The 24,237-nt window shown below is 44.9% G+C and overlaps 1 protein-coding gene across 6 annotated transcripts in view; it reads left to right on the top strand.

Annotated features, from left to right (window-relative positions):
• CYFIP1 (cytoplasmic FMR1 interacting protein 1) overlaps window positions 1-24,237 on the top strand; it is a 132,703-nt gene that overhangs the window by 31,283 nt on the left and 77,183 nt on the right. For all 6 annotated transcript variants that reach the window (XR_006704499.1, XR_006704498.1, XM_045448949.1 and 3 more), the window contains exons 2-9: window positions 16,668-16,790; window positions 16,866-16,955; window positions 17,876-17,953; window positions 18,208-18,309; window positions 19,185-19,366; window positions 22,490-22,586; window positions 22,698-22,826; window positions 24,093-24,197. Coding sequence is in view for 4 of the 6 variants with exons in the window: in XM_045448949.1 (XP_045304905.1) it covers window positions 16,674-16,790; window positions 16,866-16,955; window positions 17,876-17,953; window positions 18,208-18,309; window positions 19,185-19,366; window positions 22,490-22,586; window positions 22,698-22,826; window positions 24,093-24,197 (900 nt within the window). In the remaining 2 variants the exon portion in view is untranslated. The remainder of the gene's footprint in view (window positions 1-16,667; window positions 16,791-16,865; window positions 16,956-17,875; window positions 17,954-18,207; window positions 18,310-19,184; window positions 19,367-22,489; window positions 22,587-22,697; window positions 22,827-24,092; window positions 24,198-24,237) is intronic.

The following is a 24,237-nucleotide window of genomic DNA, read 5'->3' as shown; positions in this document are numbered from 1 at the left end:
CCCCTCCCCCGTTCATGCTCTGTCTCTCTCTGTCCCAAAAATAAATAAACGTTGAGAAAAAAAAAAAATTAAAAAAAAAAAAAAAAGAATCTCCTCCTGGGATGCTCAGCCAGGAAGGTCATCTGAAAACATACTGACTTTTCTTTTTTTCCTTTTTTTTCTTTTTTATTTAAAAAAAAAATTTTTTTTTCAACGTTTATTTATTTTTGGGACAGAGAGAGACAGAGCATGAACGGGGAAGGGGCAGAGAGAGAGAGGGAGACACAGAATCGGAAACAGGCTCCAGGCTCTGAGCCATCAGCCCAGAGCCTGACGCGGGGCTCGAACTCACGGACCGCGAGATCGTGACCTGGCTGAAGTCGGACGCTTAACCGACTGCGCCACCCAGGCGCCCCCATACTGACTTTTCTGGTTAGAGATGGTAATCTTCGGCTTTTCTCTAGAAGAGAAAAATGTATTAACTTAAATGGTTAATACGAAGGGTCCAAGTGTTTGGAGAGCATTTATGAGGCTGTGTAAGTAAGGATGAGGCTGCCATCCAGTATGGAGTGTTCTTGGTGATGCAACCTGGGCAGGAAGCATCTAGGTCCACACTTATGGGGACTGGGCTTTGGGACAGGCTAGGAGGGTAGGCCTCTTCTTGTGCACTCCTTGGGGGCTGAAGACCAGTGTGTTTCCTTTCTAAGTTTTTGTGCTGTGCAGGTGTTTCTGTGATGGTGGAGAAGATCTGCATGAGCTCGGTGAAAGAACTGCTCTCTGCTTTTGTTCAGTTGAGACTAAGTGCCAGCTGATGGCTTCACTGGTCTGGACAGATTCACTGTTGTTCTGGAGAGAACTGGGGGGTATCTGCCTCTAAGAATCAGGATTTTGGTTTCTATGAAGCTAAGATCTCCTCCTCTGAGTTCCTGCCCCACTTACAGAGTTGGCATCTTTGTGGGAAAGCCTCCTGCCTGTGCCAGGACCTCTCAGGACACCCGCTCCATGGGAACAGTGGGTCATAGGGCACAGAGGAAGACAGCAAGTCTGATGTGGATATTTTCAGGCTGAATGGCTTGAACGGCAACATCCTGGGTAGAAATTGGGGAGTAGTGCGGTATAGGTAAGGTGGTGGCTAAGGTCAGGGTCATGGCCTCAGGCTAGAGGATACTAGGTGGAGTCTGGCCCAGGGCCACTGTCAGTCTGGTGCCCCTCAAGGGATACTCCTGGAGTGGGAGGAACTTGGGCTGCTAGCGGGCTGCTCCAGAACCACGGGACTTTTTAGAACCCCGGTTGGCACCCTGCTATACCCAGACAGTTAGATGGGGATGTGGAAGGCTAGGGTCCTTGCTGGGTCAAAAGAAGGACAAGGAGGCACATTCAGGTAGTGTAAAGTGCCTGGTGAAAGTTGACCCTGCAACTTCTGTGCCTTTTCGTCATAGTCCTGCAGCTTTCTTTACCCTTAGAGGAGAACTTAGGAAGCTGGCCTAGCACTTGTAGGTAAGGCCAGGGAGAAGCAGGCCTCACAGCCTTGAACCTTATGAGACCTGTTCCTCAGCTGCCCACAGGATCTGGTCCTTCAGAGCACAACACATGATAAGGGGAATGAGTCGAATTGAGAAGGCTAAGAATGCCCAGCCAAATGATGAACAGTGGTATTCCTCACCAAATGCTTAAGACAGTGCACAGTGCTCATTGTGATGCTTGGCCCTTGGATGTAGCACTCTGCATCACTCTTTTCACACACAACTGCTTAGGTGAAGGCGGCAGCACCACTGAGCTGGGGTTGCAGGGACAGCATAGGCCAACTTGTGGAGCGGGCGGTGGGGGGGGGGAGGGGAGAAGCTGAGCTGCTCCAGGGGAGTACAGTGGACCCTCCAGCTTCAGCTTCCCCCACTGTGAAGTGAAGAGGGTCATCATCCCTTGCACAGGGCAGGTCTCAAGGTTTGTTGATGGGCTTGCGTGGTGGGTGTAAGCCCATGTTTGGGTTAGTCTCTCTCATCTTCCAGGGCTTCATGCTGTCACTGAGGAATATAATATAACAGTGTTACACTAGTTTCAGGTGTACAATGTAATGATTCAACAGTTGTATATATTACTCAATGCTTATCATGATAAGGGTGCTCTTAATCCCCTTCACCTATTTCACCCATCTTCCCACCTATCGTCCTCCCCCCCTCCCCTGCAGCTACCAGTTCTCTATTGTTAACAGTTTGGTTTTTATCTCCTTTTTTCTTTGTTCATATGTTTTGTTTCTTAAATTCCACATGAGTGAAATCATATGGTATTTGTCATTCTCTGACTTATTTCACTTAGTATTATCCTCTCTAGCTCCATCCATTTTGTTGCAAATGGCAAGATTCTATTCTTTTTTTTATGACTGAGTAACGTTCCATTGTATACAAATAGCACAGGTAGTGCCCTCTCTTATGGATTGACACCCAGACACATACCAGAGACTGCCACCGTGGGGTGTATTCTACTACCCACCTGGATATATTCTTGACTTCCTTTGATGTCTCTTAAACATGTACTGGATTCTGTGTGAAAGATGAAGGACCGCCACATTCACATGAAGAAACATTTAGTAATTAATACAACATGCTGTCTCTCTGGATCCCAGACCATGGAGGAAAACAACCAGCCTAGCAAGGAGAGTCCTGCTTAATCTGAATGTCTGTCAGATGGCAGTATATCAGGTTCTGTGGTGCTTACCTGTGTGCCTTGCATTCAGCTAGGGGGCCATTTCTTTCTTTTTTTAAGTATTTATTTATTTGGAGAGAGAGAGCAAGAGAGCGTGCACATGTGCATGCAGGGGGTTGGGGGAGAGAAAGACAGGGAGATAGAGAATCCTCTCCTCAGTGTCGGCATGGAGCCTGACGTGGGGCTCAAACTCATAAATGATGAGATCATGACCTGAGCCTCATGAACCATGGGATCATGACCTGACCTGAGCTGAAATCAAGAGTTGGATGCTTAACCAACTGAGCCACCCAGATGCCCCTGCGGGACTGTTTCTAGTGTTTCCACTTTCCCAAGGGACCCACAGGGGGCCATGGGAGGGAGAGCACCATAAGGGCATGTCAGGCGGGGCCTGGGTGTTAGGGAGCTGAGGAAGGGCAGCTGCAGGCTGTGGGGAGGGCCCTTAACTTTACCTCAGGGATTGAGACTTTACTCTGGAATACTGGGCCCATTCTGCCTGTTATTGATTATTTTAGCATCAGAGTAGTTTCTTCATACAAATCTCAGGAAGTATACCAGTATATTAAATGCTAAAAGCAGGGCTACTTTCCCTTGCCATTATGGGGTACCCCAGGGTCTCACAGAACATGGTCTGAAAACCACAGCTATAGGTAGCAGTAGCCAGTACAAATGTAAAGCAGGAAAGTAACATGATCAGAGTTGTGCTTTGCACAGTTAAAAGAAGTTAAAAAGGAGGGTGGCAGACATGAGTGCTGGTTTGGAGTGCTCCGTGTTAGGGAGGGGCTGGACAGACAGTGGGGCAGTAGCAGGAAACCTGCAGTGGGGGCAGGGACCCTTTCAGGAGGCTGATAGCTCAGTCTTGGGAAGACCACACCTAGGGGCAACCTGACCCCCAGGGGGATGGAGAGCAGTGTCTTGGAGGGAGGGGTCCAGAGAGTCAAGATTCCCAACCCGACTCCATCTCAGGACTTCACCCTATTGTGATTTTCAAGCAGACTTGACTTTGTTTCTCTGTTGATGCGGCAGTTCTTTTGAAGTGATAGTAAAAGAGACTAGTGCTGCATTTGAGAATGGAATTTGAAGTTTTTGTTCATTAAAACAGTTGAGTTTCTTCAGCATTCAAGCTTGGCTAGAAAATGATATTTAGTTTTTAATTATGAACTTTTTGCTTGGTGATCACAGCAGCCCCTTCCCAGCCCTTCCGTATCTCCCCTTAATCTGGAGAAATAAGATAGAGTCCATGCTAGTTGGTGATACAGAAAAACCCATTGTTTTATTTTTAATTTTTTATCTTTCAAAGTTTTAATTTAAATTCCAGCTAGTTAACATATAGTGTAAATTTAGTTTCGGGTATAGAATTTTAGTGATTCAACACTTACATACAACACTTGGGTGCTCATCACAAGTGCCCTCCTTAATCCGTGTCACCTATTTCAGCCATCCCCCACCCACCTCTGCTGGGCAACCATGAGTTTGGTCTCTATAGTTGAGTCTATTTCCTGGTTTGCCTCTCTTCCCCCACACTGCTGTGTTTCTTTGTGTTTTTTCCTTGAATTCCATATTTGAGTAAAATCATGGTATTTTTCTTTCTCTGACTTATTTCGCTTAGCATAATTCTAGCTCCATATAAGCTGTTGCAAAGGGCAAGACTTCATTGTTTTTGATGGCTGAGTAAATGGACACTTGGGCTCTTTCTATAGTTTGGCTATTGTTGATAATGCTGCTGTAAACACTGGGGTGCATGTATTCCTTCAAATTAGTATTTTTGTATCCTTTGCGTAAATACCCAAAGTATTTATAGTAAGGCACATTGTTTTAAAATGTGGGAGAGAAAGGCAAGGTTCAGTAAAGTATGCTTCTTTTCTTTACATGATTTATTATTTTACATGTGAACAGATTGCATAAAAATATTGGACATTTCTACTTTTCTGGGAAGTACCTTTATTTGCATATAGAAGAGGAAGAAAATCAGTTCATATTTTAGCAGAATCATTTCAGTTTCTTCTTTGGTTATGCTGTGGAGTTTGGCAAGCAAAATACTTTCAATTTGTAAAATAAAAATTTAGAAATACTGGGAAGACTCCTCTTAGTGGTCATGTTGACGCAGGGTGGAATCAACACGTGCATGGCACTCTCACTGTGGGTGCCACAAGCAGGACTCTTGAGTGGGCACCAAAGTGATCAGTTCTGCATTTTCCTGCCTGTGGTTTCACCATGTTTTGTAACCTTGGTGTTGAGCTGCTTTGGCAGTTTCTATTTTAAACAGATTAGTCCTCTCAGTGTCTGTGTAGAGCTGCCACTTGCTGGCTCTTGGATAGGACACACCTTCACTTGGCTTGTCTGACAGTGGGCCACACTCCTTGCAGATGTCCCTAGAGGGAGGCTCTGGATCTCAGTCTGTGCTAGACTCTGTCTCCATGTGTGCTTGGTGGTAGTGCCTCCCCTGGAACATACCCCTGGGTCCCCAGCTTCTGGCCTCTGAATTGGTGTCCCCATGCCTCATTCCTTCCTTAGAGCATCCAGGTGCTAGCTATTGCTGTACATACTGCTGCCTACCCTTCCAGAGCTTCAGGTCAATTTTTGACCTCTTTGTGAGCTGGGTTAGCTGCCACCCTATCTTACTGACAGTGAGAACCCAACCTAGTCTGGTTCCTGGCCCTTGGATGCTTACTATTTATTAATAGGCATGTACCTAACAATAGTTTTTTTTTCCTAAAGTTTATTTATTTATTTTGAGAGCGATTGACAGAGAACAAGAGCGGAAGAGGGTAGAGAGAGAAGGAGAGAGACAGAGTCCTAAGCAGGCTCCGCACTGTCAGTGTGGAGCCTGACTCAGGGCTCAAGCTCACAAACTGTGAGATCATGACCTGAGCTGAAATCAAGAGCCAGATGCTCAACCATCTGAGCCACCCAGGCACCCCCTCCCCCAGCATAATGGTTTTACTTTCATTTCTTTTTTTTTTTTTTTTTTAATGTTTATTTCTTTTTGAGAGAGAGACAGAAAGAGAGCACTAGCAGGGGAGGGGCAGAGAGAGAGGGAGACACAGAAACTGAAGCAGGCTCCAGGCTCAAACCCACAAACCATGAGATCATGACCTGAACTGAAGTTGGATGCTTAAACAACTGAGCTACCCAGACAGACACCTCTACTTTCATTTATATTTTTGTGGTGGACAGTAATTTATCTAGGTAAGACCTTACCTTAATAAAAGTTACAGATCTGTGAAGTTATTTGTTGAGTTCCTTTGTGAGTATGTGAGACCTACTGGAGTTAAGTGTTTGGTTTACTAAAGATTTAAATTTAGAGGCTGTAGTAGGAACAGAAGTAACCAGAACCAGTTTGCTTACTGTTTATGTTTTGAGCTGTCTCTCTTAGTGTTTTAAACCAGCCTTCTAAAGAAGCTACCTTAAGCTGATGTCCATCGTCCCTAGGTTCAACCTTTATTGGCATTTATTTTCTTTTGCTCTTCATTTTTATTCTTTTACACTGGTAGATGACTGTCCTTCTTCCAAATACATGCAAACGATTTCACCCAAAAGTGTTTTCAGATATTTTCTGTTTCTAGAACAGTGTTAGAGGAATGGTGATAAAACAGAAATACATCTCTGTGGTGACAGAAGTTTATCCTCTAATCTGCTAAAACATAAGGCCCCCCGCCTCCCTGGCCTGAGTCCTGCTCTGGGCTGGCCCGGGCTGGCCCCAGCAGGCAGTGCAGACTGAAGTTGTCCAGGCTCAGAGGAGGCCTCGTGTGGAGACTTCAAGTCAGCTCTGTAATACTGCCCCAGGAGCCCTGTGGTCACCCTGAGGTGCTGTTGGGGGTCTGAACCAGGGCTGGACCCTTCAGGAACAGATGCCTCCATGCTGTGCTCTCAGGGGAACTTGGCAGGGATGTCTGGACTGTGGATCCTCTTAGGCACCCCTTGTCAGCAGCCCCCAGCCACCTGCCAATCCTTTTGCTTCACCTGCCATGTCCATGTCTGAAGGCAACGGTCTTATCTTACACCTTTGTTTTGTTTTGTCTCTGCCACACCTTTCCTGACAGTATCCCATTTCCTAGGGATACTGGCTTATTGCAGACACACTCATACTGGTACGTGTCACACACACACACCCCACACTTTTTTTTTCTTTCTGTTTTCATCTCTTGGCACCACCCATACTGCCAGTTGAAAATCAGTCTCACTGCTTTAATTTTTGTGAATTCTTTGCAGCCTAAGTATTCTTTTTTTTTTTTTTTCTAAGTATTCTTTTTTTCAAAGACCATTGAGTTGTATAAGGACTCATTGTGTATTGTTACCTTTTAATGGAACTGCCAGCAGACGGGGGCTTCCCTTTCTTCCCTCCCACTTACCCCCATGCTACCCAGAAACAGGGAAGACTATTAAATCATATTTATTTTTACAAAATGTTCTCTTATTCACTGTTCTTTGCTTCAAAAGAGTGTGGTAACTATTACACTTTATAGAAATCATCTTGCCTTTTCGCTTGGCTGCTTACTGTGGCTCTGTCCCCTGTTCCCATGCTTCCCACCTGCCCCTGGGCAGCTCTTTCGGGGGTTCTGGCTCTTGCTTGCTTCTCTCTTGCCCCTCAGGCCTAAGCTGCTTTCTAACACACAACACTCACCCTTGTGAAACTAATTTTATTGACTTCTCTGTTTGCCTCTGGCCTTTACCCAAGTGGACACAGTGCCTGGTGCTGGGGTGAGTAGCTGTGTCCCTGCTCTGTGGGGCCTCTGAGCCTTGCTCTGCTCATCTGTCAGAGTGTGATGGCCCCACCTTGAGGGTGGGTGAGAGGATGTCAGGATAAATCTGAGCCTGAGGGGCAAACATTGCCAGGTGAAGGAGAAAGAAGAAGGTCAGAAGCCGTGGGCCTTCAGCATGTCAGGTGGGTACTGCCCTTCTAGTGGGCAGCTGTGAGGAACTCCTGCCCAGTGCTGGGAACTCCAGCCTTCTGACTACTTGTGATTGCTTGACCTCTGCCTAGGGTCCTCTGATACCCACCTGTGATGGCCATCTGTGATGCATGGGACATCATCCTTGGGCTCTAAGTCCAAGTGGGAGATGAAAGGAAGAGGTGCCCCTAGTTCCCTCTGCTCAGGAGCTGCACTGGCAGCGTTGTCCAGGCTTCTGGCCCTGTGTGAGGGGATTTATGCATGCCAGTATGGTCTGTATCACAGTGGGAGAGGGGAGTCTGCATTTAGATACCTCTTATGGAGGCAGATGCCAGCAGGATTTTGAAGACCCTGCCCTGCACAGACCTGAGCCTTCATTTGGCATGAGTCTGCTCCTGGCCTTGAGCAACCTGCCGTTGTTTGACAACCACCTGAGGTCACCTGCATCCTGGGAGTGCCTCACTCAAGGGCAGGGAACTTGGGGCATAGAAGGAGGAAGTAGCCTAGCTGGGCTGGGAGTGTTATAGTGTGTCACAGCACAGCCTTCCTTCCTCTGCCCTGTTCCTCCAGCTCAAGCTCACAGGCATGTGGTCCACATACCAGGGTCATGCCATAGGGACCCTGCTGATCACTCAGCAGTGTCTTCCCCGGACACAGGCTGAATGAAGGAAAAGCTGGGTATGTGAGGCACACAGCATAGTGTGCAGGGCTCCCTAATTCATACCGCTGGCCAGCTCTCATGCACTAGTGTGAAAATGCTGAGTAGCTATCCAGAGCATAGGTGTCCCCTGAGCCAAAGGGACCCCTGCAATTGATTCAGGGGTACTTGAACAGTCACTAGAAGAGCAACAAACACATTTAGTATGTCCTTTGGAATGTTTATTTTAAAATCTGTTAAGTTTACAAAATCAGTTGATGGTTTGTTAAAATGGCAGTTTTATAACTTGACAAGCTTGGAGACAAACCTGAGGGCTGGGAACTGCTCCCAGTGGAGATTCAGTCAAGGAGGAAAAGCCTGGCTTGACATCATTTGTTGATGAAATGAGGGAGAGTTTGTTATTTGCAGTCAGTTCTCTGTGACGGGAGGTGGATGCTCCCACACCAGAAGTGCCTATACTAGCTCTTTAAGACTGAGGCTCAAGCTTGTTTTTATTCCCAGCCATCTGCTTTTTCTGCATTGAGCATGTATTGTTTCATGATCAAAAAACAGCAGTGCGTGGCGGATTTTAACAGCCAGTTGGTGCAAGGGCATAGGGACCCTGTCTGGGCAATTCTGCTCAACTCATTCTAGCTCTGTGTTAGTTTTCTTAGGCTGCTACAACAAATACCACAGACCAGGTGGTTTAAGGAACAGAAATATATTGTCTTACAGTTCTAGAGGATGAAAGTTTGAGATCAAGGTGTCTTCCAAGGTCTCTCTCCTAGGCTTGTGGACGGCCACCTTCTGTCTTGTGTTCCCATGTGATTTTCCTTCGGTGCTTGTGATCACAGGCCACCCTGCTGTGACCAAGCCCCAGCTGGTGTGCATCTCTGTACATGAAGCTGTATGTGAGCTGAACTGGTGGAGACAGAAATGGGATTGAGTTATTAAACTGTAAACTCCCACCAGGCAGCACTGTTGGGTTTGAGCACTGTTCTAGATATGTCATTTTCATTATGCTTTTGGGCATTGGCATTGTGGAAGCTGGTTACAAAGTGTTATCACTCCTTCCAGTGCTCTGTCCCACAGGCCTTGTGGTAGCCAAGCAGATGACTCACACTTGTCCTAGGGATACCCAGGCTTTGTGGGGGTTGACAGTAACATGGGCAGTAGCATGGACCTGAGGGGATGAGGCAGGAAGAGGCAAATTCCTGTGGCTTGGGGCAGCTAGAGTGGTTACAGAGAGCATGGACTTCATTTCTAGAGTGGTGTGATGCCCATAATGAGCACAGGATTTGCTGGTGGCAGTTAGAGATGGAGAAAAGTAAATAGATTTAAAAGAAATCTTGGGGGTGGCTCAGTCGGTTAAGCCTCTGACTTTGGCTCAGGTCGTGATCCTGCAGTTCGTGGGTTTGAGCCCTGCATCGGGCTCTGTGCTGACAGCTCAGAGCCTGGAGCCTGCTTCGGATTCTGTGTTTTCCTTTCTTTCTTTCCCTGCCCTGCTTATGCTCTGTCTCTCTCTCTCAAAAGTAAACGAACGTTAAAAATAATAATAATAAAAGAAATCTTGGAGGTGGAACTGTGAGGTGTCAAAGAATAAATCAGGACAGAGACTTTGGAGACTTGGACCCAAAGCTGACTATTCCAAGTTTCCTTAATGTGGTTGAGGCAGAGGCCGTGCAGATACACATTTGTGGAAGATGCACAGGATGGAGAGACGTGGGAATATTTCTGGGGCCCTGGGATTGTGTATGTGTATTCATGGCAGCTGTATGTGTATTCATGGCAGAGTGTTTGTTGAGGGGTGTTTATGGCTGTGAAAAAGATGAAAATGTGACAAATAGGAAAGAACAGTAGTGAGGCACAAAAGGGCCTTGGCCAATGGTCCACACAAAGCTAAATGGGTGCTGCGGGAAAATGTTCAATAGTTTGAAAATTTTTATTTTGAACATTTTTATGGAAGTTGGAAGAAAGAAGCAGCTTACAAAACAGCTTGTATCATATTCTCTTCTTTCTGTGGGGGATGGAGGCATTATGGACTTTTTTCTCTTTTCCATATTTTCTGATTTATGTATGGTAAATATTGCCTTTTTTTTTTTTTTTTTTTTTTTTGCTCCTGATTTTTGTTGTTGTTGTAACATCAAATTTACCATTTTGACCATTTTTAAGTGTATAGTCAGTGGCATTGAGTGCATTCACGCTATTGTGCAGTCACCACCACCAAACTTTCCAGAACTTTTCCCATCTTCCCAGATGGGAACTCTTGTACCTATTAAACACTAACTCCCCATTCCCACCTCCTTCCAACCCCTGACAACCATTGTTCTACTTTCTCTCTATGACTTTGACTACTCTAGGTACCTAACATAAGTATAATCACACATTCTTTGTCCTTTTGTGGCTGGTTTATTTCACTCAGTATGAAGTCCTCAAGGTTCATCCATCTTGTAGAATGTGTGAGAATTTCCCTCCTCATTAAGGCTGAATAGAGGTGTGTGTGCACCATACAAATATTGCTGTATTTATATGAGAAAAGTATTCTTTAATAGTAATTTGAATAGAGCATTTATGTTTTTCCTTGAATGTGACCTAAGTGTGTCACTGAGTCTGTCTGCAGCCCTCTTGTACCACCTCTTCTCCCATCAAAGGTGGTCTTGGGCTCTCTTGGGCGGAGGTGGAGGAGGAAGAAGGGTCCTGTGGGCTCTGGGCAGAAGGCCAAGATGACTGGTCACATGGGCAGTATGGCTGTCCCAGGGTAGTTAGCCTGACCTGTTTTCTCACTGACCAATTGCACAGGTGGCATGGGAGCATGGAGGGACTACAGGAGCCCCCAAGCCTCTCCTGGCACAGATTGGGCTTGGGCCATGCAAAGGGCCAAAAGCAGGACTCAGGGCTGGATCCATAGGAGACATGGTGCCTTAGAAGATGTTACTGGGACTCCCTACTCTGGCTCTTTAGGGCAGTGGCCAGTGCGAGAACCAGCCTTCACTACTTGGTGCTTTGCTATCCTGGACTTCTTCTTTCATAAGTATGCAGAAGAGGAAGTCATGATGATAGAAGGAAGTTGATGATGGAAGTTAAAAGGCCATCTTTCTTGTTTACAAAGGACCAGATATTTTGAAAAATTATCTGCTACATTTTATTTATTTATTTATTTTTAATTTTTTTTCAACGTTTATTTATTTTTGGGACAGAGAGAGACAGAGCATGAACGGGGGAGGGGCAGGGAGAGAGGGAGACACAGAATCGGAAACAGGCTCCAGGCTCTGAGCCATCAGCCCAGAGCCCGACGCGGGGCTCGAACTCACGGACCGCGAGATCGTGACCTGGCTGAAGTCGGACGCTTAACCGACTGCGCCACCCAGGCGCCCCTATCTGCTACATTTTAAATTTATGGTTAGAAACATGCAGAATAGATATGTTGTTGAAGGGACTTTTGTGTAAATGCTAATTAGTCCCAGTAGGTCCTAGTATTCAGTTCCTCTGTGTTCTGGCTGATTTTCTGTCAAGGACAGAATTGTTGCTGTCAGTGCACTTGTGTATTTACTTCTCCTTTCAGTCCTGTTGGTGTTGGCTTGTTGTTTGAAGCTCTCTCCTTAGATGCATCCACATTGAGCATTGTTCTGTCTCCTTGGTGAATGACCTTCTGTCGTCACGCAGTGCACTTCTTGAGCCCTGGGAATTTCCTTGCTCTGAAGTTTACCTCTCACATAGCCATTCCAGCTTCCTTGGGACTGGTGCTTGCATGGTTTATCTTTTCCTCTTTTACTTTCAACTTATGTCATTATATTTGAGGTGAGCTTCTTGTAGCTGGCATATAGTTGAGTCAGGATGTTTTTCATCCTGACAGTCTCTGGTCTTTAGTGTGTTTAGACTGTTTGTGATCAATGTAATTATTGGTATGTTTGGATATAGGTCTACCATTTTATTATTTCATACTTTTTATATTCCCACCCCACATACACTTACATATTTTTGTGTGTATATATGTGTGGCTTATAAACAATAGAAATTTATTTCTCACAGTTCTAGAGGCTTAAAAGTCTAAGATCAGGGTGTCAGGGTCCCAGCATGGTCTTGTCTGGTGAGGGTCTGATTTTTAATAAGAAATACGTATTTGGGGGCACCTGGGTGGCTCAATCGGTTAAGCACCTGGCTTTGACTTTGGTTCAGGTTATGATCTCACAGTTCATGGGTTTGAGCCCTACATTGAGCTCTGCCCTGACAGTGCTTGGGATTTTATGTCTCCCTCTCTTTCTGCCCCTCCCCTGCTCATGCTCATGTGCACTCTCTCTCTCAACATGAATTTAAAAAAGAAATATATATATATATTTGGTCTTCATGTGTTTCTGACAGAGAGCTCCTAAAATCCTTGTAGTTCCCTAAGTGGAAAAGAATATAAAGGTGTCTTGATATTCATTAACAAACACCTTTCAAAAAAAATTTTTTTAATGTTTATTTATTTTTGAGACAGAGAGAGACAGAGCATGAATGGGGGAGGGTCAGAGAGAGGGAGACACAGAATCTGAAACAGGCTCCAGGCTCTGAGCTGTCAGCACAGAGCCCGACGCGGGGCTCGAACTCACGGACCGTGAGATCACGACCTGAGCGGAAGTCGGCCGCTCAACCGACTGAGCCACCCAGGCGCCCCAACAAACCACTTTCAACCACATCTGAGTTTATGTTAATGAGGTAACTTTTGGAAATCTCCTTAAAAATGGGAGCCATTTGCCAGGATTGGGGGGGTTGGAACTTTTAATCCCACCTCCCTGACCTTGGAGGTTGAATCCTTTGCCAATAGCCAGTTATTTAATCAGTCATGCCTATGTAAGGAAGCCCACAAGGACAGGATTCTGAGAATTTCTGGATTAATGAAATATGTGAACATTTGGGAAGAGTATGGAGCACTCAGAGAGGGCATAGAAGTTCAGCACCCTTTTCCATAACTTGCCCTATGCCTCTCTTCCATCTGGTTGTTCCAGAGTTATATCCTTCATAATAAACTGGTAATCTAGTAAATAAAATACTTTGCTCAGTTCTGTGAGCCATTCTGGCAAATTAATTGAACCCAGGAAGGGGGTTTTGGGAATCTCTGATTTCTGTCAGAAGCACAAGTGACAACCTGGACTTTTGATTGGGGTCTGAAGTGGCACAGGGGGCAGTCTTGTAGGATTGAGTTCTTAACCTGTGGGATCTGATGCTATCTGCAGCTAGATAGTGTCAGAATTGAATCATAGGACACCCAGCTGGTGTCTAAGAATTGGTTGGTGGTGTAGGGGGAAAAAAACCCATGCTTTGGAATTGGTCACAGAATCAGAGGACCCTTTTCCAGGTTGCAATCCCCAGCTTCTCATTGTGTCCTCAAATAGCAGAAAGAGGATCCCTATTTTTTCCATTGCTCTGCTTCCTTTTCCTGCCTTCTATTGGTTATCTGAACATTTTTAGTATTCCTTATCAATTTATTATATATGATCTTTTTATAAGTTATGTTACTTTTCATAACTTTTTTATTGGTTGTTCTGGGGATTGTAAAGCACACACTTAACATTTCAGTTTACTGAGAATCAATATTTCACTACTTCAAATGGATTGTAGAAATCTTACACCTTTCCCTTCCCCCCCTTATGTCATAGTTCTCTTACATATTATGTTTATAGTCACGGAATTCCTATTAGACAGTGCTTTAATTTCTTGCTTTCAACCACAAAATATCTTTTAAAGAGCTCCAGAAGAAACAGTCTATTCTCTTGTTCAGTTTAACCTCTGGATCGCTTTTGCTTTGTTCTATGTGTCCCAGGTTTACTTCTGGTATCACTTCCCTTTTATCTAAAGAACTTTGATTAGCCTGTTGTCTATGAATCCTCTTACTTTTCCTTTATCTGAGAATGTTATTTCACCTTCATTCTTTTTTGTTTTTAATTTTTTCCAGTGTGTATTTTATTTTTGAGAGAGAGCGCATGAGCATGAGCGGGGGAGGAGCAGAGAGTGAGGGGGACAGAGGATCTAAAGCAGGCTGTGCATTGACAACAGCAAGTCTGTTGCGGGGCTTGAACTCACAGTGAGATCATGACTTGAGCCTAAGTTTGACACTAAACCGACTGAGCCACCCAGGCACCCCTTCACCTTCATTCTTGAAGACTATTTCATTTGATATAGGAATCTGTGTTGACAGTTCTTTTCTTCCAGACTTTAAAAAGTGTCATTCTACTTCCTAAGGCCTCCTTGGTTTCTGAGGAGAAATCAACAGGCATTCAAATTGTTGTTCTGTAGGTAATGCATTTTTTTCTCTGTTTTAAAGATACATTATTTTCATCAGTTAATTTTTTTTTAAATATAGTTGACACCCAATATGTCACATTAGTTTCAGGCATACAACATAGTGATTTGACAAGTTTATACATTATGCTGTGTTCACCACAAGTGCAACTACCATCTATCCTGATACATCCCTGTTACAATACCATTGACTGTATTCATTATGTTGTGCCTTGTATTCCCATGACTTATTCATTCAAGATATCTTTTTTTTCCTTTGCTTTAGTTTATAACAGTTTGATTATGATCTGTCCAGTAAGGATTTCTTTAGGTTTATCCTGTTTGGGATCCATTAAGCTTCTTGAATTCATATGAGTGTTCTGCCAAATGTGGGAAGTTTTCAGTCATTGTTTTCAGCTATTTTTTTTACCCACTTTCAGCACTCCTTGCACTCATAACACAAATGTTAGACCACTTTTCTCATCCCAAAGTTCCCCTGAGGATTTTCACTTTTTTCCCAACCTTTTTTCAGTTGTTCAGATTAGATAATTTCTATTGTTCACCAAATCTTTGTTTTGCTCTTGAGCTCATGTAGGGGCTTTAAAATTTTTCACACAGTATTTTTAGTTCTAAAAGTTTAAGGATTTTCTTTAGTTCTTTATATAAAGGTTTTTTTTTTTCCTCTGACATTCGATTTTTTCTTTCAGTTTGGAAGTGTTGTCATTGTTAGAGCATTTTTTTAGTAGTTGCTTTAAACTCTGATGCATGATTGTAATATCTGTATTATTTCATTGTTGATATGTTAGTCATCTTTTCCTATAAGAACTAAGACATTTCTGGTTCTTTGTGTGCTGAGTCGTTTGGACTGCAACTGGACGTTTTGTATATTATGAAATGAGACTCTGGGTCTTAAGTCCTAGGCAAATGCTGACTTTTTATTTTAGAGTCAAACAACCTGGTTCAATTTAGGGTGTGGTTTTGACCTGCTTTCTCTGGCGTGTGATTCAGTGTCAGTTCTGTTCTCAGAGCCCCTGCGGTGCCATTTGGATCTGTCCTATGAGTGCTGCCTCTGGCCATCTGGGAGTTTTCTGTGGTCTCAGGGATTGGGGTGTGAGAGGATCAGATCCATGCATTTGTCTCTTGGGCATGGGCCCAAAGTTCATGAGCAACTTTATGGGCTTGCTCTTCTGAGATTCTTCCTCTCCACATTGTCCCTGGGGCTGTCCAGTACCTTTGGGTTCCTTTTTTGGTTCTTAAGCCAGCAGCTTGGGGGTTTGGTAACTTGCCCTACCATGTGCTTCTATACCCACACTTTCTCTGGGGCCTAGTGTTGGGAGGAGCTTCTTCCATTGAGTGTTCTCATCCAGCCTGTCTGCTGCTGTTTCCTTCTCACAATACATGTAGCTGCCTCATGTGTCCCATCTGGGGTCAGAGCTGCCCCACATGTCCTATCTGGGATCAGAGCTGCTTGGTGTGTCACATCTAGGGTTGCAACTGCTTATACTCCCTGTGGCCTATCCAGGTTCAGACCAGCATTCAGCTGGAAGCAGGCTGGAGTGTGCGGTCTCCTCTCCTGGAGCTGGCACAGATGTGTTAGATGACATCCACCTTCATTTCTGTGCTTCTCTGTACTAGCCTTCGAGTTTATGCTGTCAGTCCTTTGCTGACACCTCCCTGTTTCATGTTGGCCCTTGGCCCTCAGCTTAGCCTCTACAGGCTGACCGTGGAGAAAGGGCTCTGGCCTTTTCCATTTTCATCCTTAGTGTGTAAAGTTGCTTAGAGGACCCACCTGGGAAGGTCTGCATGCTGGGAAGCACTGTTGCCCCCTTAGAGGATGTGCTGCCCACCCTTAGAGGATGGGCAGACATGGTGTTGAAGATGATATTCCCTACTCTGGCCCTGTAAGAGCCCCTCTGGGAGCCCTCTAGAGACGATGGCCTTAAGGTGGAAAGGGTGACAGGAAGCATGTGCCCTGCTCTATGACACTCCTGGAAGCTAGAAGAGGCTACATCATGCCTCCATTGCCAGCAAGCCCTAGAAGAGACACCAGACTCTGGGGGATTGGTCCTGACACCTCATACACCCCCAGTTCCCTCAAGTGAGGGGTCAGGGGAAGGGGGTCTGATTGCCACACCTTGGAATGGTTGTCAGAGTATTACTACCCTTCCTCACAGTACAGGTGGCTCTGTGTTTTGTTCTAGGCCAGGATGGCAGCCCAGGTGACACTGGAGGATGCACTGTCCAATGTGGATCTCCTGGAAGAGCTGCCTTTGCCTGACCAGCAGCCCTGCATTGAGCCCCCACCATCCTCACTGCTCTACCAGGTGTGTGCCGAGTGGAAGTGGGGTGCATTGTCTGCAACACTGACCTCCACGTGATGGTTTTTCTCTTCCTTTCAGCCAAATTTCAACACTAATTTTGAAGACAGAAATGCATTTGTCACTGGGATTGCAAGATACATTGAACAAGCAACTGTCCATTCTAGCATGGTAATTCCTTCTGTATGTTTTTGTTTTCCTTGGGGGAATAGTACCTGTACTGACAAATGTACACCTTTTTGGTATTATCCTGATATGATCTGTGGTAAGGAAAAAAAGAAGAAAGTGGATGAAAATGCCTTATGTTTTTAAAAAGACCTTTGTGTTTCTGATTATAAACATAATACATATTCTTTCTGAAAATTTAGCATTTATAGCCCAGAGAAAACCTTTGTCAGCATTTTGAGGGAGTACCATTCTCTCTCCTCTTTATATTTTTATTATTTTTTTAATGTTTATTTATTGATTTTGAGAAAGAAAGTGCACAGTTGGGGAAGGGGCAGAGAGAGAGAGAATCCCAACCAGGCTCTGCACTGTCAGTGCAGAGCCCAGTGTGGGGCTCGAACTCGTGAACCGTGAGATCACTACCTGAACCGAAATCAAGAGTCAGATGCTTAACCGAGCCACCCAGGCACCCCTCCCTCCTTTTTATTTACACTTGTATTCACGAACACAGTTATACACTAAGATATGACTTCGATTGCATGAATGAATTGCAGTGTTATTATGTATTTTAATGATTTCATGAACTTTTCACTTGTCTTTAAAATGTGCCAGATAAGGTAATTTTTCATAGCTGTATAGTTCATTTTGATTTTTTTTTTTCAACGTTTATTTATTTTTGGGACAGAGAGAGACAGAGCATGAACGGGGGAGGGGCAGAGAGAGAGGGAGACACAGAATCGGAAACAGGCTCCAGGCTCTGAGCCATCAGCCCAGAGCCCGACGCGGGGCTCGAACTCACGGACCGCGAGATCGTGACCTGGCTGAAGTCGGACGCTTAACCGACTGCGCCACCCAGGCGCCCCGGCATTTCCTTTTTTATGATCAGTTTCCTACTTGCCTTTGATTTGCCCTTTGTACCCTTGCAGAATGAAATGCTGGAGGAGGGCCAAGAGTACGCGGTCATGCTATACACCTGGAGGAGCTGCTCTCGGGCCATCCCACAGGTGAAGCCATCCCAGCCAGTCCACGCTGTCATTCCCGTGATTCCATCCCTGCTGGCCACGCCCCTACCACAGACCTCACTCCTACCCTTATGGTTCCCTCATCTCAGCCAGACCACACCCCTATGCCACCAGCCCTGCCTCTATCCCACCAGTACTTTCCCCCTCCTGCACCCTACCCCACAGCCTGCTGGGACTGCCTGCTCTCCTATCTAGCTAATTTGAAGCCTCTTTATATCATACTTGTTTATTCCTAGGTGAAATGTAATGAGCAGCCTAATAGAGTGGAAATTTACGAGAAAACCGTAGAGGTCCTTGAGCCTGAAGTCACAAAACTGATGAATTTTATGTACTTCCAGGTAAAACGGTGAAATAATCCTAGGGGTTTAATGCAGAGGAGTGGGAATCTGGCCCACTCTCACCCATCACCATGACTTACTAAACAAAGTGTATGTGAATTAAAGCAGCCATCATGGCCTCTGAGACAAAAGGGCACCAGACCTTTGTCAGTCTACAGCTTTATTGGCCCTTCCAGAATAAATACGTCTTTTGTGTTTCACTTCTCTTATTTCTTTAAGAGTGAATATTTCCTTCATGAAGACTGCTGTCAGTTCCAAATATGTTTGTCTTTCCGCCAGTTTGTACTTTTGATTCATCTGGTTTTTCAGATGTTTTTCTCTCAGCCTCTGCTGACTGTCCACTTCGTGGTCCTTGGCCTGCCTTGGCTCCTTTGGCCCATTGGTTGGGTCGAGTAGCCACAGGGAGGGGACTTGCTGTCTTTTTAAGGATATACTTTGGAATTGTATGAAGGTTTTTATTATAGATTCCTTCAGCAAAAGGAGAAGATAGAACTTATTAGGAGATGAATTTTTGTTTTATCTTAAAGGTTATTAAGAGGAAAAATTTCCCTGCCCCCATCTTCACCTCTGAAAGTGAAAACATCTGTTTGTAGACCTTCTATTGGAGCATTTCCTCAGTAACTTTGCTTGAATAATCAACAAAATTCTTTTATTTTAGGGATATAGTTGGTAAAGTGGAAAATTAATGGTGATTATCACAGAGCAAAGGCATGTGGAAATTACTTTATAGAAACAAGTCTCATTACCTGAGCTGTAAATGTCCACTCATTTGGGTGGGTATTTCATCAAAGAGTAACAGTGACTGTGCTTGAAGGTGGGCATGGAGTTGGCCCATCAGTGACAGCAGTTTTTTTGCCCTCCCTTCCTCTTTTCAGAGAAATGCCATTGAGCGTTTCTGTGGGGAGGTGAGGCGCCTATGCCACGCGGAGAGAAGGAAGGATTTTGTGTCTGAAGCCTATTTGATCACGCTGGGAAAGTTCATCAACATGTTTGCTGTGCTGGATGAGTTAAAGAACATGAAGTGCAGTGTGAAGAATGACCACTCGGCATATAAGAGGTGAGCTTTGACCTTGTGCCCTAGGACCTTGCAGAGAGTGCTCAGGCAGGCAGAGTGGTTCTTGATTAGCCACATGCTCTGTACCTAGTAGGTGCATATCCCATATGTGCTGAAATAACCACAACTGTTTGGTAGTGGTTGTTTGGCAGGCTCAGGACTATTTGAATACACACTCCTACATATAAGATGCAGGGGTAGCTGGCGGATTATGTGTGTGGCGATGTATTGAGTGAGATGTCTTCTCATAGAGTATGTGTACATTGTGGTTTTATGAAGCTAGAGCAGAATATGGACACCCTGGTCATCCTCAAATGTTTGTTGAGGACCTCTGGGTGCTCAGCACATGTGAGAAGACAGATGTGCACAAGATCAATCCCTGTTACAGAGGGTTAGGGTCGCTGTAAGGCTTTTGGCTCCATAAGCATCTTGATGAACAGCACCTCACTTCCTGGTTGTACATTTTGGGAAGGTACACACCATCACAGCAGTGGGCAGAGTTGGCCTGTGGACTGTCTTGGGGTCACACTGAGCTTCCAGGTCCCCAAAACCAGATCTCCTCCAGGGAGAATGTGGAGAACTTCTGGAGAAGAGAATTGGAAAAGGTGGGTGTGCCATGGAATACTGTGAGGGAGCAGTTGATGGCAGGAAGAGGAAGAAGGGTGGTTGTTTAGAGCAAAGCGAGCTGTCTTCTAATAAACTTTTTTTAGAAAGTCTGTGCTTGGTACTGTTGAAGGCATGGTTGGCTGGAATGAGATGCTGACTACTGTTTCTTCTGCTAGACAAAGAATCTTTGCTGTGAAATTAAATTTGATGAGATTTTACTTTGCATTGGAATAGGCTTTAGTTGTGTTGTATCTGAAATCACACAACCGTTGTCGGGTCTTTAAAATAAAATCAACATGGGATATAGTGCTAAACAGATCTAAGATTGAGGCAGCAGTAGGAGTTAAGCTGGATCATCTAGGGTTTTAAGCTTGGTCCATGTGAAGTTAAGTGTAGGCATTCATCACCTAGAATTAGCTCTATATAGAAGCCTGGATCTCCAGAACTAGAGAATCCTTGGAGTTGACCTATTAACCTTGCTTGAATAGGAAAGTCTGGAGTTGACCTTGTTTGATGTGCTTGCAGGCAGTCCGCACCCCCTCTAGGAGCCACCCAAGCTCTCCTGAGCACAGAGTGGGCCTGGGGCACCCCCCAGCTGCCATTGGCTTCTTCCTGTGACCTCTGTTTGGGATCCCCTATCATCTTCCCAGATAGTAACCCCCATTTCTCCCCAGCCCTCACACACTACACTCACACTTTTTATTTGCACCTGGAAATAGCTAACAGTACAAATGCTTCTGAGTATAAATGCCGGGATAACCTATATGGTGAGGCTTGAGGAAAATAGAAAACAGCATCTTTGATTTTAAGTTTATTTATTTTGAGAGAGTGAGACAGCATGTGCCTGTGTGTGTGTGGGAGAGGGGGCATCTCTCAGCACATAGCCCGATTGGGGACTCAGTCTCATGAACTGTGAAATCATGACCTGAGCCAAAATGAAGAGTCGAACTCTTAATCGACTAAGCCACCCAGGTGCTCCAAAAAAGTGCTATCATATCAGGGTTCATATTAGGTTTAACTATATAATTTATTTATTTATTTTTTAGTTTTTAATGTTTATTTTTGACAGAGAGAGAGAGAGAGACAGAGCATGAGCGGGGGAGGGGCAGAGAGAGAGAGGGAGACACAGAATCGGAAACAGGCTCCAGGCTCTGAGCTGTCAGCACAGAGCCCGACGCGGGGCTCGAACTCACAGAGTGCAAGATCATGACCTGAACCGAAGTCAGACGCTCAACCAACTGAGCCACCCAGGTGTCCCTAACTATATAATTTTTTAAAACCCAGAGAAATAATAGTGGCTTAAACAAGATTTCAGATTATCTCTCATTTCTCTCTCATCTGAAAAGTCCCAAAGTAGGTGATCTGCAACTGATGAGGGGATTCCACAGTGCTCATACCAGGGCTCCTGCTGTCCTGCTGCTCTGCCATCTTCATGTGTTGTCTCACGGTCCAAGATGGTTGCTTGAGCTCCAGCTATCATGTCTGCATTCCAGTCAACAGGGAGACAGTAGAATAGAAGGGATCATACTGTTTATTATCCATATACTTCCAAGTACTTTGCAGTGCTTTTCATTATATCTCATTGCTCAACCATTGGTCATGTGAAGATGAAGCACATTGCTGTAACATGGAAATTCAGGATTTATTCCTAAGGAGGTATGGAGGAAATGACTGTTGGGATAGGTTATTAGCCTTTACCATGGGAATTTTTTTCAGTAAAACCCCAAAGTTTTTAGGTTGCACAGACATGTCCTTAGGTGGCCAGTTTACGCTAGACTTTTTGGGGGACAGCCCTAGATGTGCAGAATGCTCACATTCGCTGCTTTATGCTGCTTTGCAAGACTCAGAGACTCAGTGTGTGCCTTCCAGTCTTATTGGACCTAAGTGTACAGGTAATTCTGTGTATGCTGTTTCCTCTCTCCTCACATTTTCTCTGTGGGTAGGTCAGGTGGACAGTTGTTTGTTATAGATGTGATAAGTGAGGTTCAGGAGAGTTCAGGAGGTCAATCCAAGATTGAGCAGTGTTTTGGTGGTGGAACCAGGATTCTGTCTCTGACCTTTGGCACCAGAACTGTGTGTGGTCTCTGACTTGTGGGAGACATGGTGGCCTGGAGGATTCTTGGTGGAGAACATGGACAGTGCCGGCCATTTTCATTACCATACTCTGGGAGTCACAGAGACGGAGGCAGTCTTTCTCAGACTTAGGAACAGGTAGCCCAAGGGAGAGGCCAGTGTGCAGGAAATCCCCAGAAAGGCCTGTGGTTGGTGCTGCCACATCTCTGAAGAAGTCCATTAGCTGTTGGACAGTGAGGTTGTGAGCTGTCCAGGTTGGCAGAAGAGTGACCTGGAGTCCAGGGTAGAAAAGTTTGAGGAGGCTGAAATTATAACTCGCTTCTAAGACCTACATTATCACAGATAACTGTAGCCAGATAAAGTAATCCTGATTTTCTATGCTTTTTTTTTTTTTAATCATTAAGTCTGTTGGGTATATGACTTTTTTTTTTTTTTTTCCTTTCAAAGGGCTGCTCAGTTTTTACGTAAAATGGCGGACCCACAGTCCATCCAGGAATCACAGAATCTGTCCATGTTCCTGGCCAACCACAATAAGATCACCCAAGTAAGGCTTCCCCCACCCTCCCCACTTTGGCTGATGGCATGCACTGCTGGGGTCTGAGGGCCAGGGAGCTAGGAGCAGTCAATGGCATGGATTTCCCACTTTGTGTTTCAGTCTTTACAGCAGCAGCTTGAAGTGATTTCTGGCTACGAAGAGCTCCTCGCTGATATTGTGAATCTGTGTGTGGATTACTACGAGAATAGGATGTACCTGACACCCAGTGAGAAACACATGCTTCTCAAAGTACGTGTATGGGCATGGCTGCTCACATAACTGTGCAGAGAGACAGCCTTGCTCTCAAGAAGAGGCTGTGCTTTGACTGTGATGCTCTTGCCAACCTTTTCTTATTCTCACGCTTGCCGTGTGTGTGTGTGTGTGTGTGTGTGTGTGTGTGTACACGTACGTGTGTTTGTGTACACAGCACCCTCCACCCTGCTCACGGCCTGCACTATAGGCTCTCCAGACACATTCCTTTGAATGTGTCCCAGGCCTGATCCCATTGTCAGGTATATGACATGCCTACCCCTGGAGAACGTGCTCATGACTGAGGAGTCCTGGTCAAGGGCTTCTGTCAGCATTAGCTTCTTGTAGCAAAGTTATCATCAGATTCTACTTGTTAAGGATGTGATTCCTAAGAATTAACACTACTGTGTCTCCACGATTGTAGTAGACTTTTCTTGGTCAAGAGCATGGCCTTTTACCATACTTTTCTTTATTACTCAGTTTTAAATTGGGGAGTGTTTTCAGTGACATTTCTTACCGGGATGAGGAGAAGTCAGTTCTGCCATTGCATTTGCTCTGCTTTCCACCTTTGGGAAGGATGGCCCTGAAGAACACTGTGCTGAGTGTCCTGTCAGCACAAACCCTTCCCTATAAGAGTGGGCCCAGCCCTAAGATCTCTTCCCCACAGGAGAGCATGGGCGAGTTGGTGCCCTCTCTAGTGGAGCACTTTATGACAGTGGAAATATCCTGTTTGTGCCATCTGGGGTGGGAGTCCCTGGCCATGGATACTTAGGGAAATACATACTTAGTATTTCATTGGGCTTAATGAGAGGTGGGTGTTTGTGCCTGGAGAGGACAGTAAAATACGCACAAGAAATGACACAGATAAAAGAAGAGCTTCTTATGAAGGGATAGCTATTTATGAGGAGCTTTTAAAAGTGCTTTTTGAACTTTTTTTTTTAATGTTTATTTTTGAGAGAGAGACAGACAGACAGAGCATGAGCAGGGGAGGGGCAGAGAGAAAGGGAGTTACAGAATCTGAAGCAGGCTCGAGGCTCTGAGCTGTCAGCACAGAGCCCGATGTGGGGCTCAAACCCATGAAACCGCGAGATCATGACCTGAGCCAAAGTTGGATGCCAACCGACTAAGCCACCCAGGTACCCCTAAAAGTGTTTTTTGAAAGAAGAATGAACTCCCACTTCAAATATATGAACTGTAGCATTAGAAGTTTTTATGGGTAATTAAACTTTTAGGTCTGAGTTTTATGTGCCATTTTGTGATTTTCAGGTCATGGGATTTGGTCTATACTTGATGGATGGGAGTGTCAGCAACATCTATAAACTTGATGCCAAGAAAAGAATAAACTTATCCAAAATTGATAAGTACTTCAAGGTGAGTTACATTTTTTTAGATAAGCCTTTCTTATCAAGTG

This window comes from Leopardus geoffroyi, chromosome B3 (genome assembly GCF_018350155.1).
Source record: "Leopardus geoffroyi isolate Oge1 chromosome B3, O.geoffroyi_Oge1_pat1.0, whole genome shotgun sequence".
NCBI classification, from domain to species: domain Eukaryota; kingdom Metazoa; phylum Chordata; class Mammalia; order Carnivora; family Felidae; genus Leopardus; species Leopardus geoffroyi.
This window is presented reverse-complemented; position numbering and strand designations above follow the sequence as displayed.